Raw genomic sequence first — 13,977 nt, forward strand, 5'->3', positions numbered from 1 at the left:
CCCCCAGACTTTCTTAATTCAGTTTAGTTGGGTGTCCTAATGGTGAGAGGAGCATGTAGTCCCATTCGTATCAGAGGCTGCTTTCTTTGTAAGGGTAGTGTTCAGCTTAAAACTGTGATTTCAGTATTCAAAACAATGTAATTGTTCATGACAATACAGCTTAGTATTCAAATGAGTAGAATTGAAGAAAAAAAAATATTTTTGCTCTTCTTGAAGTAGTAGTTACTGAGGCTCTTCTGATAGAGTTCCTTAAAGTTGTCCAGTCTTATCCTAAAAGCTACAAGGTATGTATCATCCAGCACTTCCAATTACAGTCTTGATCCTTTGTATTTGATATAATTTGTTTTTTTCTTTTTGCTTCACTTTTCTTCCACACAGTATTTGCATCATTGCTCCCAAAGGAATTTGGGAGGGGAGGAGGGGAAGTGCAAGAAAGAATATGCCAGTTACATGAATATGACATCAGCTAGTGAGTGATGGGAAGAACAGGTGAAAAACCCAGAAAAATTTAAAAGGAGGCTGTGTTTGCAGTGGCACACAATGGAGACCTCTTCATACTCAGATGTGGACAGTCATGTTGGTTTTGCAAAGACTCTTATATGGCTGCTTCCAGAAGAGCTCTGATCTGGTCATACTAGGCATCCATGAATTTCTGTCTCAGTCTTAGCACTGGTCAGAAAGGTACATCTAGTCCTAGGAGAAGGTTTTTTTTTTTTTCCTCTTTATGTGTCCTCTTGTTTTCCAGCAGATTTCACTATGGTTTAATTTGCCTGTTTGTGATGCAGATTATTCTGCCTTTCAGGGCTTAGTTGAGGGACAGGAGGTGCTGTGTTAGTCCAGATACATGCATATGTTAAGATAATTACTTTACATCTAATTACACAGAACAGGCTGTATGGACTCTCCTCCAAAGTTGTCTTTCTAGACAAGTTTTTTTTTTTACCAGGGTCCTTCACCTCCAGGCTTCTACTGGAGCCTCCACTACTCTTCCACTACTCCTTTTCAGGATAGTAGGGTGAGATCCAGCTAAGAAGTTTTCAAAACACTGCAGATCAGGATATAGCTGGAAGAAAAAGTTATGCTAGAAGTGCAGGAGTGTTTTTTTGTGCTGAGATTTCAAAGAGAAAGAAAAGATAGGACTTCAGGTCCTAATCTGTTCTTGCCTTGGATTTATCATGTTACGGTGTGCAGGGTAAGTTGCAACTCATCAGGACCATGAAGCTTACATGGATGTTTTTTCTTAGGTAGAAAACATTTCATACTGACAATCTTTATCAAGAGACGGTATGGCTGTCTCAGATCTTTAAAAACTGGGGTGGAGGGGGTGGTGGCGGGGATGTTTTAGCATTTAAGAGCTTTTATATCTGAAAGGTTAGATGCTCAACAAAATGGATAGAGTTTTCTGAGCTGCTTTGTATTTCCACAGAGTAAGGAAAGTGCAAGTCATTATGTTCAGCTACATGGTAGCTGGTTATATAGAATGAATATTAAGATCAGGATTGAGTGGGCTGTTACAGGATTTCTGGCCTATTGGTGGTGTGTTTAAAGTCATGAATGTTGAGAGGAAAAGCTAGGGTTTCTCATAGCCATAATGAAAAAACGGTATTCTCTCTTAAGCTGGTATTCACACAGGCTTATGTAAAAGTAATTAAATCAGGCTGTATGCACTCATGGTTGTTGGTTTGTGGGGCTTTTTGCAGCAAGTCAGGGTGTAGGCACTCAAATCACAAAAGGCCCGTTCAAATTCATGTAGATCTTTTTAGTGGGTTCATCTGCATTCCTTGGTGCTCCTGCTGCTTTAGCTGTAACAGGAGAAGTTGTAAGGAAGCTGCAGCATGTTGCTGTTCCTTCCACATGAAGAAATTGTTATCAAATTGCTTCAGGTTAGTTTCTGGAAGAACTTGATGTGCTGGTTTTCTTGTTGCAGGGGATCTGTTTCTCATCTCCCCTTGAAGGCCTGTGACATTAAACCAATGGGTTGTATGCAGCTCCTTCTGTCTGAACAAGGCGACAGTAGCGTCTCACAGGAAAGATTTTCTTTTGGGTTTTCTTACCCCCACCATCCTCTCAGTGAAAAAACTTTTATGTCATTGTGCCCACACGTCTACTCTTTGGTTCTCTCTTGACAGTTAGATAGATAGGTCTGTGTTTTTAAGTATGTGTTTCTTGACTAATTTTGATGGTGATTTGGCAGTTATGAGGAAAATGGTATATTGTTCTTTTAATTTGCTTAAGTGATAAATTATGAAGAAAAATATAATTAGAATTAAACTTTCTCATTTTAGATAAACTTGGGTCTTGAAGTAGAACCATTCAGATATGCTACAGAATTCAGTGCTGAATAATTTGAACGTGTGAATTGTTATACTTACAGTCTTTTGAAGAGAAACTGGACTAGGGTGTTGGAGCAATAGGGAGTGAACCATTCAGTTTTTTGCAACTGGGTAACTTCTGCTATTCCTGGTTAATATGATTAACCAGGAAGGTGCAGTGAGAGCTGGTTTTATTTTGATTGTGAGATGGACTATAGGACTATGATGTGTAGTGCAGTTTCAGTGTTCAGAATAAGTTGGCTCGTCACTCCTCAGTATGGCCTTACCATCTCCAAAAAAGAAAAATGCTCCTGAAACAAACAAACTGAGGGTTTTTTGTTTGGTTGTTTTTGTTGTAATCTGGTCTGTGTCAGATAATTTGCCAGTTGGTTTAAGTGCTACTCTGAAGACTGTGTAAGAGTTTTATTCAGTTCCATTAGGTCCAACTAAAGTTTGTAATACAGGGGCTATTATCCTGCCAGTTGTGAGGAATTTCTGTTTTATGGAGCAGTGCTGACACAAAGACAGTACTGTGCAAGCCGTCTTATAACTGAACACTTTCACACTGCAATTTAGGAGGCGTGCAGTTCAGGAAATTGCTGGCTTCTGCTGGAGCACACTTTTACTGCAAGGAAAATTTTATTCGTCACTCAAGTAATTGGCAGTTTTAATACCTTGTTAGTAATTACCTTGTAAACAAACTAATGCATAAAGGCAAGGCTCTATGACCTGTTATCTAACTCACATTCTTATTTGGCCAGTGGAGCTGACACATGGTGGTGGTGTTTGTTGTTGTTTTTTATTAAAGTAATTTGTTTCCATTTATTATAAATACTTTCAGCTAAGAGTTAAAAAATGCAGTTTACCTCTACCAGACAGCCTAAGGAATGAAACATGATACAAGCACAGCATTGGAGGGGCTGCAGGATCACTTTCCCATTCCCATATGTGGTCAGAAAGCCCATTAATCTCACTTCTGGTTCAGTTTGTTAAGACTTTTTTGTCTTGAGCAGTAGTTCGCCCACACCCCCTGAATACATGAGAGTTGTCCATGCCACCCTAATGTGTGGTTTACTGTTTGATCCAGAGCAAGTATTTCCAGTAATCACCTTCCAGAATTAATATGCTTCTTGATAGCTTTACTAAAATTGCATTTGCCTGCAATCTCTGGGATCTGGGGAAAGCTCCTAAATTTTGGTAATTATCAAAAAAAGGTATAGAATGTACCACAGCTAGAATTTACTTGAACTTACAAGGTAACAAGAACCATTTCAGGTTAAATTTGTTTAATTGGTCATGATCTGCTTTCACCTATGTACTCGTAGCCCTGAACAATAATGTTGCTGATGTGCAAGTATGATTCTGTACATTATGCAGGCAAGATGGAAAAACTGGTAGGTTGCTGGGTATGAACATGAAATAGGGTCACTGGAAAAAGGTTGTGTGAAAGTGAAAGAAGGCATCTTCCTTAGAGTAGACTACAATACCCACAATCTTCAGATTGTTGCCTACTTTTTGTTGTGGAATTGGGTGTGGTGCTGAGCTGAAGTTTGACCAGACATGAAGTCCAAAACTCCTGTAATGACCTCTAATATGCAGAGCTTTTGTTCTTTGTCAACTCATTAGAAAAATCTGTAGGTTGGAATACTAGGTCTAATTCCACAATTACAGAATGTTTTTCAGGGGGTTGCACTGTTGTCCATCTTTTATGATCTAGCTCTATGTTTTTTTTCTGGAAATTCAGTTGGACTTCTATGCCAAGGGAGTTTTCAAAAAAACCCCAAACACTGTGTTTAGTTACTATGATATTAATTTGCTTAAAATAGAAGACATTTCTTATCTTATTTCATTCCAATACTGTGCCATACTCTTCCATGAAAGTACCAGGTATTTCTACTGTTCAGAAATAGGTGATTATAAAGTTTCACATCTCTTTTTTAAAGCTATGAATTGCAGTAATTTGATGATATTGCATTTTTTTCATAGTTTCCTGGAATTATATTTTAAGAAATATTAATGTAAATTTATTTAGACTATTCCAATTTTTGATTTCAGATTAATGTTATGCATAGAGAACATACTTTATTGCTTTTCTGTAACTCAAAATTATTTTCAAGTAGAGGAATTAAGAACTAATATTTGCCAGAGTTGTGTACTTAAGATGTGTTTACTCTGGAAATGACAGTCTTTTGCCTACTGCCCTTAAATTCCAGGACCAGTAACAAGATTGCCAACATTTTGTCTGAACATCTGAAGCCATTTCAGAGTCTAGAGACTTTGGACTTGAGCAATAATAACATATCAGAGCTAAAAATTTCATCGTTTCCATCATTACAACTCAAGTATCTGTAAGTAAAAATTATCTTTTTCTTTCAGGTTACTTTCAAAAATTTTGTTGGATAATTTAGATTGGCAGCTGTTTATTAAGGTCCTAAGTCTTCTTTTAATTGGAATGACATTAAATATGCCTGCTTTCACCTGTCTAGTTTAATATAAGCTGCTAATTTGAATGTATGAGTTGTTACAATGAGATGTTTTAATTCATTAAAAAAGCTAAGGCCATTATTTGAGATGAAACAAATAGATGTATCTCTTGAGAGAAATAATTCTGTGATAAAATGAACTTGAGTTCCTCATGGATAGGCTAGTTTGTATTTATATATGGTGTGATAGACTTACTGTGAATACACTTTAATTCTTATTCAGGAGTATCGCAATATATTGATGCAATACACTGACTGATAAAAAAGTGACAGGATTGCCACATACTATTTTCTTTCATTATCACACTCTGGCAGAGTAGAGTACAGTGGTGGTGGTGAAATACTATTTGATTATAGAATAAGCTGTCAAGATTAATTAATGTGAAAAAAATCCATTCATAAGTGACTAAGCACCACAAGAGCTTTGCGTTTCACTACTTGGTGTTAAGAATTTATTAAATAACTGTAAATTTAACCTTCTGGACATTGTTTCAACAGGTATATTAACAGTAACCGAATAACCTCTATGGAGCCTGGTACCTTTGACAATTTGTCTACCACACTTCAAGTATTGAAACTGAACAGGAACAAAATTTCAGCAATTCCTCAAAAGATGTTTAAACTGTCCCATCTGCAGCACCTGTAAGTGTAACCTACAATTGACTAATTGTTTTCAGGTTTTCCAAAGCACTGGCAGTGCTTGAACTTTAGCCTTTAATTTAACCAGAGGCAGAGTGAGACAGACAGAGAAAACATATTACTACAACCTTTACTAACTGCAGCGTTGTGCTGAACAAAACTAGTCTTATATGTTGGTGAAATGTGAACAGTCTTTGTGTTTAAAATTGTGTTTGCCTATTAAAAGTTAAGAAAAAAAAAGTCTGGAAAAGAGGTAGTGGCAATATTTCTGTAAAAAAGCATCAGGAAAACAGTAAGTAAAGTAAACTTCTATGGTTAAACTTATATAGTTCACTGCCGCACTCATTTACTTTGTGCTTTCACAGTGTAATGAAGGAAATTCATTTGCTTTCAGATGACATGACAATAAGCAATATGCTTGAATAAATAGACTTTCAGCTTTACTGATACAGTCCTGTCCATAAATGTTTTACTGAATGAATAATAAAGTTATATGAAAGAGGCTGTGTTTGGTTTTTTTTTCTAATTGGAAGACTTAGAAAGTGCAGAAAATGGACAAGAGAATGGGTTGCCCTTTGTCAAATCCTGGATAATTATTTTCCATATCAGATAGTCAGGAGTTAAAAATGACAAAGTGTCTTAGGTTAGCCTTGAAAGTGATAGGTTATAAGAACACTGAAATGTTAGGGTTCTTGACACTTCTGTAAAGAGTGACTTTGTTTCTTTGTGTACAAGAGTTGGAACAGTTTTACTCAGGCCTCAGTAGAAAACTATAAGAACAGTCCTGCAGAGCTCAGGATTTGTTAATGATCTTGGTAGACTTTCTGATCTTCAGATTCACCTTAAATTTTGGGCGTTGGTTATATTCTTGCCTAAAAATGTTCCTTTTGTTCATAACCAGTATGCTAACTGAGTTATATTAGGTTGCTTATCTGTAAGGAAGGCAAAAAATTGGTGTTATCACCTGTAACTATTCAGAGAAGAATGGGGAAGAGCTAAAGCCTGTTTTTACTGAATGTTCTTCACTTTTTATTCATATTTAAACAAAATATGGGAAGTAGAGTTCTCTCTCTGTTCTCAGGTCTCTTGTCAGGTAGATTTTGTGTCAGACTGCCATAGAGGAAAGCTGAATTCTTACAGGGCTATGACTGAAACATAATGATGGTACAACTGTGGGGAGACCTTAACTTTGCATGAGGAAATAAGTCTTGGAAGGAGGGATTCTTCCTAGTTTGATAGACCTAAGACTTCCTTGAAGGGGCAGATAATCACTTGTTTTACTATCTTTTGGTAGTATTGTCTACTCCTGTCACTGCATCTTGCCCTCCGGCTAGTTATGCCCTACATCTCCCTCACAGGATGCCCATTGCTCCCAGTTTCTGACCTGCACAGGGTGAGTGTAGTGGCAGAAGGGTGAGTGCCAAGACCACTTGAGAGAGGGAAGGCACTGTGTGTAACTGGTTGTGCTTGGCTACAGATACAGAAGAAGATCACTCAGGATGTTCAATTTTGTCTAGTTATCACAACTGAAATTTTAACTTTTTCTTGTCTGTTCATTGATTGCAATTACAAACCAATCTTAAGAGCTCTACTGCTGGATAAACGCCACTTTCAGTTTTGAATTTAGGAACAGGGCTAACCATGACATTCTAGGTCTACAGGGATTCTTTAAGTCTGAAAATCAATGAACTACCAAGTACTTGTCCTCAGTATCAGAAAGGCAGAACAGTATTAACATGGTTGAACATGTGTTCATGTTTGATGAAATATTTGATTTTTATTACTTCTTGTCTTTGTCTCATGTGCAAGAAAAGTGTTTAAATAAAGTTGGTTCCAGAGAGGGAAGAAAGGTGGTTGGCATGTTGATAAAATTAGTGTGCTGTAACTGTACATTCTATTGATGCAGGGAGCTGAATCGCAACAAAATCAGAAAAATAGATGGGCTCACTTTCCAAGGACTTCCTGCTTTGAAATCATTAAAATTGCAGAGAAATGGGGTTACGAGGCTCATGGATGGTGCTTTCTGGGGTTTGACCAACATGGAAGTCTTGTAAGTATCAAACATTTGCTGGTAGGTGCTGCTGAAAGCATATAAAGTAGATTTGCACAAAATTAATAGAATTGCATGGTAAAATTCAAAGGCTTTTTTGAATTAAATTGTCTTGTTGTGGTCTGAAAAGCAGCAAGCAGTCAGTAGTGATTGTGTAGAGAAGCACATTCTAAGTGCATGCATACAGTTCAAGATTTTAATGGAGGCTCCAGCTATCTAGCCAGTGTCATGTGGTCAGATGTGGACTGTGGCACAGCATGAATGCTGCTGAGTTTCTGAACCTTATGTCTTTTTCTGTCTGTGGGTGTTTGTAGGCAGCTGGACCATAACAACTTAACAGAGGTAACCAAAGGCTGGCTTTATGGCTTATTGATGCTGCAGCAGCTTCATCTCAGCCAAAATGCCATCAGCAGGATCAGTCCTGATGCCTGGGAATTTTGCCAAAAACTCAGTGAGCTGTGAGTACCTTTATTCTCTAACAGTTTCAAAAGCCGGGTACATGCCAAAACATGGGCTTCTTAGCACTGATCTGTGAATTTTTCATAGCAAAGTTTCCAAGGTGACAACAACCTTGCTGTATAAGACAGTTACATCTTGTTGAAAGAAGTTGAAGTTAGCTGCGACTGCTCCCATTTCACTGTAGCAGTTGTACTAAAGCTGTAACACAGTCATTTTCAAATGAGAGAAATTAATTCTGCAGTAGTTTGTGAATTGTTCAAAACAATGCAAAATGCTGTGTGGTCAGAAGTGGTGTAGTAGGTTCTATGATAATTATAAGGGGAAAAATTGTGCTTCCCCCCTGAAAGTTCATGTGGGTTGAACTAAGTTAAATAAGCACTGCAGTATGAACATTAAAATGTTTTTTTCCCCCCTTAAATTTGCAGAGATTTGACGTTCAATCAATTAGCAAGGTTAGATGATTCAAGTTTCATTGGTTTAAGCGTGCTGGTTGGACTGTACATCGGAAACAACAAAGTAAATTACATTGCTGATTGTGCCTTCAAGGGACTTTCCAGTCTGCAGATTTTGTAAGTTGACAAACTCAATATTTAAGGTCAAAAACCTTAAGAAAAATGCTGTGTTTATAGGTTATTTCTTTTTTTTTTTATGAAATAAAGAAACATTAAGAACATTCTGTTAACTTCCCCTAATCAGTGTATAATTTTCTTACAGTAAGATTGCTTTCCAGAATAGTTGAGAAAGGGAGGAGTTTCTCTTTTGTTAAGGCTGTGCACAATGGATGGTGGTAAATGTGATACAAACTTCCATTATTGTGGGAGAGGCATATCTCTGCTTGAAGGCAGCAAGCAGAGCACTGCTACCCACAGTTTCAGGGGTCTGGACTGTAGTTGTGTCGTAACTGAATCATTTTCTCTCGCAGCAGAAATAAGACAAAACTCATTGTCATGACTGGACAATTGCTTCAAGTATTATAGCATGTTTTGCAATAGCGTTTCTTGAAGGAAGGGAATGAAGAAAGTAAAGTAATCTAAATACATTCCTCTTCATTAAAACCTTCCCATTGCATACCACTGACCCATCTGTCAGCCAGATGAGCAGAATGATTGCCTTTCCCTCTAGGCTTTATTTTCAGGGGTTTGCTAACATACTCACACTTAGGGAATCTAGGAAAGATGAAAATTAGAGAAGTGTACACTATGTTTTTTAAGAATATAGAGAGTTGGAGATCATAAATAGAGGAAGTTAGAGAATGGCGAGGTGTTAAGGTATTAAATATTAGGCTTTTTCGCCTAGGTTTTTCTTTCTCCCCTACCCTGTAGATTGTTTGCTGACACACTATTCTGTACACAAATTTCTAATCTCTTTATGCGTCACAGATAATTAAGCAACTGTTTTGGGATGTTAAAATGATTCTCTGGGTGTTAATATTACGGACTTAAAAAAATGTGAGGGTGTTTCAAAGGGATGACAGTTGATCCTTTCCCTTCCTGTGATGCATATTCTCTTAGAATAGTCCTGTATCTGAATACCTTTGGAGGGATATGTGGGTTGGTTTGCTCACGATTCTAAAAATTGTTGAGTTTGTGATCTTTTTAATTATTAGTGGGAAAAATACTAATAGTCTTCAAAGTCTTTCAGTAAAAATTAAAATGATGAGGTTAATCAGGAAAAGCTTCTCTTAAAAAACCCACAAAAACCAACTGAACAAAAATCCAACCTAACAGAAAGCTATTTTAGAATTTTTTTTTAAGTAATACATGCTGTTGAAGTATGTGCCTTGTTCTTTTTAATAGCTTTTGTGGTTTGATGTCCCCTCTCCTCCTAAACAGGGATCTGAAAAACAATGAAATATCATGGACTATTGAAGATATGAATGGTGCTTTCTCTGGCCTAGATAAACTTAGAAAGCTGTAAGTATTGCTACAATATTTGTATCTCATTATGCCTTAAACATATTAGCTTATTATATGTCTTTAAAGGGACAAGCCCAACACCTAAAGATACTAAATTTTCCATAGCAGAGATGATTTTTTTTTCTCACCTTTTTCTCTGTAACATGTTCGTTTTCAAAAAAAGAAATTCAAGATTTTCCAAGTCAAACTAATATGAAATATTGTAAGTATTATTATTATTTATGGACATATTTATCAAACAATGAGGTTTTCCCATACAAAGAAATAGTAAATGTATTATATGACAAAGGCATAGTGACAGGCTTAGTCTTCAGTAAGGTAAAGCTGCATCCAGTGGAAGTGGCTCCATTGCATTGAAATTTTCAAATGCAGATTTATGAAATTAAAAGACGTTTGCAGTTACATAATTAGAATAATCCATGTCACTTAACTGTACACCTTAAATGTCTTCTAAAATAATTGTAAAATCTAGATACTTATTCAGGGGGAATAAATTAGTATCTTTTAGATGTGGTACATTTTGCTGCATTGGAGATGGGTGAGTGGTGAATACTAGTCACAGTTCAAAAATAAATGCCAAAAATACAATTATTCAGCTCAAAAATCTTTCCATTTAATTGCATTTCTTCTGCATCATGTACTTAATTTTTTCAGGATACTCCAAGGAAACAGAATTAGATCCATTACAAAGAAAGCATTTTCTGGTTTGGATGCACTTGAACACTTGTAAGTAGTAGAAGTTCACATTTAACCCAGAATTGAAAAAAAACTAATTTTGATACTGATATACTGGTATGAAATGCACTTACCATGGTTGCTACTGTGGTCTTCAGATGATTTTTCATTTTTGGAGTTACACTGAGTGTGACTTCTGGAATTAATGCAGAAATTCTTACATATTAAGCGTGCTATGGAACTCCTTATTTGCGTCTCTTTCGTTTTTGAGCTCGAGCATGTTTTGTGTATCACTAAAATAGAAAACTATTGTTTGAGTCCTAAATCCATTCAGTTTAATAAATTACTATTTTCTTCTAATCCTATTTTTCTTTTTTTTTCCTAGAGATCTAAGTAACAATGCAATTATGTCAGTTCAAGGAAATGCATTTTCACAAATGAAGAAACTCAAAGAATTGTAAGTTTCTATCAAAAGATATCATCTCTATTAGGTATATCTGTCCTGAAAATTTATAAATAAAAGCCTTGTAAGACATGGCCTGATGCAGTGATAAACCCCTGCTGTAATCTCTCTGAAATAACATAAAAAGCTATGTCAGTGTTTTGTGGTTTTTTACTTTTTATGTGATGGATGTATTTAAGTGAGAGTGTAGGATAGGAGGCATTCATTTTCTGCTACGTTTATTGTCTCTAAAGTCCTTATTTTAAATTGGGTGATTTCTAACAGGTTTTAGATAAGCAAGACTTTGATGTAATGTGCTCCAAGATTAGCAGTGCTATCACTAAGCTAAAGCTTGCTGGACCAGTGAAATGCAGTGCTGTAATTCTTTTGTAAAGACCTGGTTGTCAGTGCTTGTAATTGGGTTCTTCTCTCCTGTAGTAGCAGAGACAGATTTTCAGAGAAGTCGTGAAGCGGTCACTGCGAGAAATGTATTTTAGTGTGGATGGGTTTTTGTCCTCTCACCCTTTTGTTCTGTTGATCAATGCAGAACAACGCTGGCTCACGGTTATACTGAAAGGGGTGACATCAAATTGGCAACCTGTCACTAGTGGGGTGCAGCAGGGCTCCATCCTCAGCCCTGTGCTCTTGATAAATGGCTTGGACACAGCGCTGGAAGGGATACTGAGCAAGTTCACAGATGGTGCCAAACTGGGAGGAGCTGTTGACTCCCTCAAAGGCAGGGAGGCCCTGCAGAGTGACCTCAACAAATGAGAGGGCTGTATGAAGTTCAGCAAGATAAAGTGCTGGATTCTGCACCTGGGGTAGGGCAGCCCTGGGTGTATGGACAGACTGGGGAATGAGATGCTGGAAAGCACAGCCGTGGGAAAGGAACTGGTGTCCTGGTCAAGGGAAAGTTTAGTTTGAGTCAGCAGTGCCCTGGCAGCCAGGAGGGCCAGGCATGTCCTGGGGGGTATCAGGCACAGCATGGCCAGCCAGGCAAAGAAGGGGATTTGAGCTGAACAAAATTGCTGTCTTTATCTTGCAATATATGTTTAAGCTAAAACCTTAATTTTGCTACAGAAGTGTGCTCATACAGATCTGTATTACAAACTGAAAAAACAACAAACAGCCTTCAATTTTAATTGCTTTTTCTTAGGCACTTCAACACATCAAGTCTTTTGTGTGACTGCCAGTTAAAATGGCTACCACAGTGGATGTCAGAGAACAACTTCCAGAGCTTTGTAAATGCCAGTTGTGCCCATCCTCAGCTGCTAAAAGGGAGAAGTATTTTTGCTGTCAGCCTGGATGAGTTTGTCTGTGGTGAGTGTAGGCTCTATTTCTCATTCCATAAAACAAATTTTGCTGTATGCTTGGGATTTTTTGTGGTTTCTTGATATGTTGTGATTTCTATAAAAAAATGGAGAAGATGTGATACTAACATTATCTTCTGTCCCCAAACTGTGATGTACATTTTCAAAGCCTGTGGCTTTGTACAAGACAAGGAGTGATGGTATTCTGACTTACATTTCAAGTACAGCTTGCTTACATAGAACATAGAGTGTGCAAGTGAAAGCTCAGTAGTTTGTGAGGGTAAATTTATGTGCCTCTAGATGTAAAAGATACTGTTTAGATAACTACAGTTTTTAAATGAGACACGTTTTGGCAAAATTAAGATGTAGTTTTTTGGTTTGGTTATTGGTAAATTTTTTTCATACTCCATTAGTCTTGAGGTTATTCCAAGGCTGATAAAATTTGAAGGTAAAAAAGCCATACTAGCCTCAGTTCTTGATTTTTATGTGTGCTTATTGTCTGCTTTAAAAATTATTTGGAGTATGTAAATTACTGTCTTTATATAAACTGTGTTTAAAAATTACCTGATTGCCACAGTTATGATACCAGTATTTTTTATTTCAGTTTGCCAGATAGTAAGTGCTAGTAAAATATTTTTACTTTAGGACCTGAGAATTTGAGGTGATAGTATCTGCCTTAAAAATGAAATTGTTCTATGTGTGTTTAGTAGCATTCATGAGCACTTCTGTTACGTTCTCTATTTAAAGCAAAGTGAAGCTAAGCATTCAGAGTAAGAACATGTGTTTGATTACTCTGATATGTAAAGTGGGGACTTAGAAAATATCAGGAAATTTAAAAGCTAACTACATTTAATGTTTTTTTGTTGAATACATCTTACTTTCTTACTAAAGAAAATTCATACTTTATATTCTTTGGTGCCAGAAAGGCCTTCTCGATAACTTCCTCTCATAGCAAATGTAACTGATTAATTTTTGCTGTTGCTACTCATACCCTTTTTTCAGTGGGAAAGCAGGTTCAGAATATAAAATACTGTACCAAAATGTTGTTTTTCCCTTCCTGTTAGCAGTCAAATATTTAATAAATTAAATAATGGGCAGATTCTACCTACTGCTGAGGAGGAGAGGTTGACATAATGCAGGGAATTACAGACTACTCAGGGTCAAAGGAGTATATGAGAAGTAGACGTCCTAATTTATGCTAAAGGTATTTTGTCAAAAAATTGAACTGGGAATTGAAATATACATCTTCCATTTGCTGTATTGTGGGAATTGTGATTTTTCTTTTGACTGCTGAATGCTGTTTTTAAGTAATTAATTTTAAACCATTTAAGACTTACTAGCAAAAATAAATGTACTGAGTTGGTTTTTGAGCTTGATACTTAATGCATTTGCCATGCAAAAATAACTAAAATGTCCCAATGCAATCATTGGGTGTTTCAGTTATATCTTTAAAGTGTGTTATCACTAGACATTCGGGTGTACGCATCTTGCTTTACAAGTTAGCAATAGGTGCTTTTGCTTATATAGAATTTTTAAGTGGAGTGTGTTGACTTCTGTCTGAAATTAAAAGGTGTGTGTATATATGTGGATGTTTCTGTGATACAGTCATTCAGATATGCTCTTGTATTATTCTGTTCTGACAAAACATAGTGCTCGTCTTATGCTAGTGTATTCTGTATTCTGACCTGTAT

The 13,977-nt window shown here is 36.7% G+C and overlaps 1 protein-coding gene across 1 annotated transcript in view; it reads left to right on the plus strand.

Annotated features, from left to right (window-relative positions):
- Positions 1–13,977, plus strand: part of LOC131591754 (leucine-rich repeats and immunoglobulin-like domains protein 3) — a 37,969-nt gene that overhangs the window by 15,197 nt on the left and 8,795 nt on the right. Inside the window, exons 4-12 of the mRNA XM_058862778.1 lie at positions 4,526–4,660; positions 5,294–5,437; positions 7,341–7,484; positions 7,799–7,942; positions 8,369–8,512; positions 9,776–9,856; positions 10,514–10,585; positions 10,920–10,991; positions 12,133–12,296. Coding sequence (XP_058718761.1) covers positions 4,526–4,660; positions 5,294–5,437; positions 7,341–7,484; positions 7,799–7,942; positions 8,369–8,512; positions 9,776–9,856; positions 10,514–10,585; positions 10,920–10,991; positions 12,133–12,296 — 1,100 coding nt within the window. The remainder of the gene's footprint in view (positions 1–4,525; positions 4,661–5,293; positions 5,438–7,340; positions 7,485–7,798; positions 7,943–8,368; positions 8,513–9,775; positions 9,857–10,513; positions 10,586–10,919; positions 10,992–12,132; positions 12,297–13,977) is intronic.

This window comes from Poecile atricapillus, chromosome W, assembly GCF_030490865.1.
Source record: "Poecile atricapillus isolate bPoeAtr1 chromosome W, bPoeAtr1.hap1, whole genome shotgun sequence".
Lineage (NCBI taxonomy): Eukaryota > Metazoa > Chordata > Aves > Passeriformes > Paridae > Poecile > Poecile atricapillus.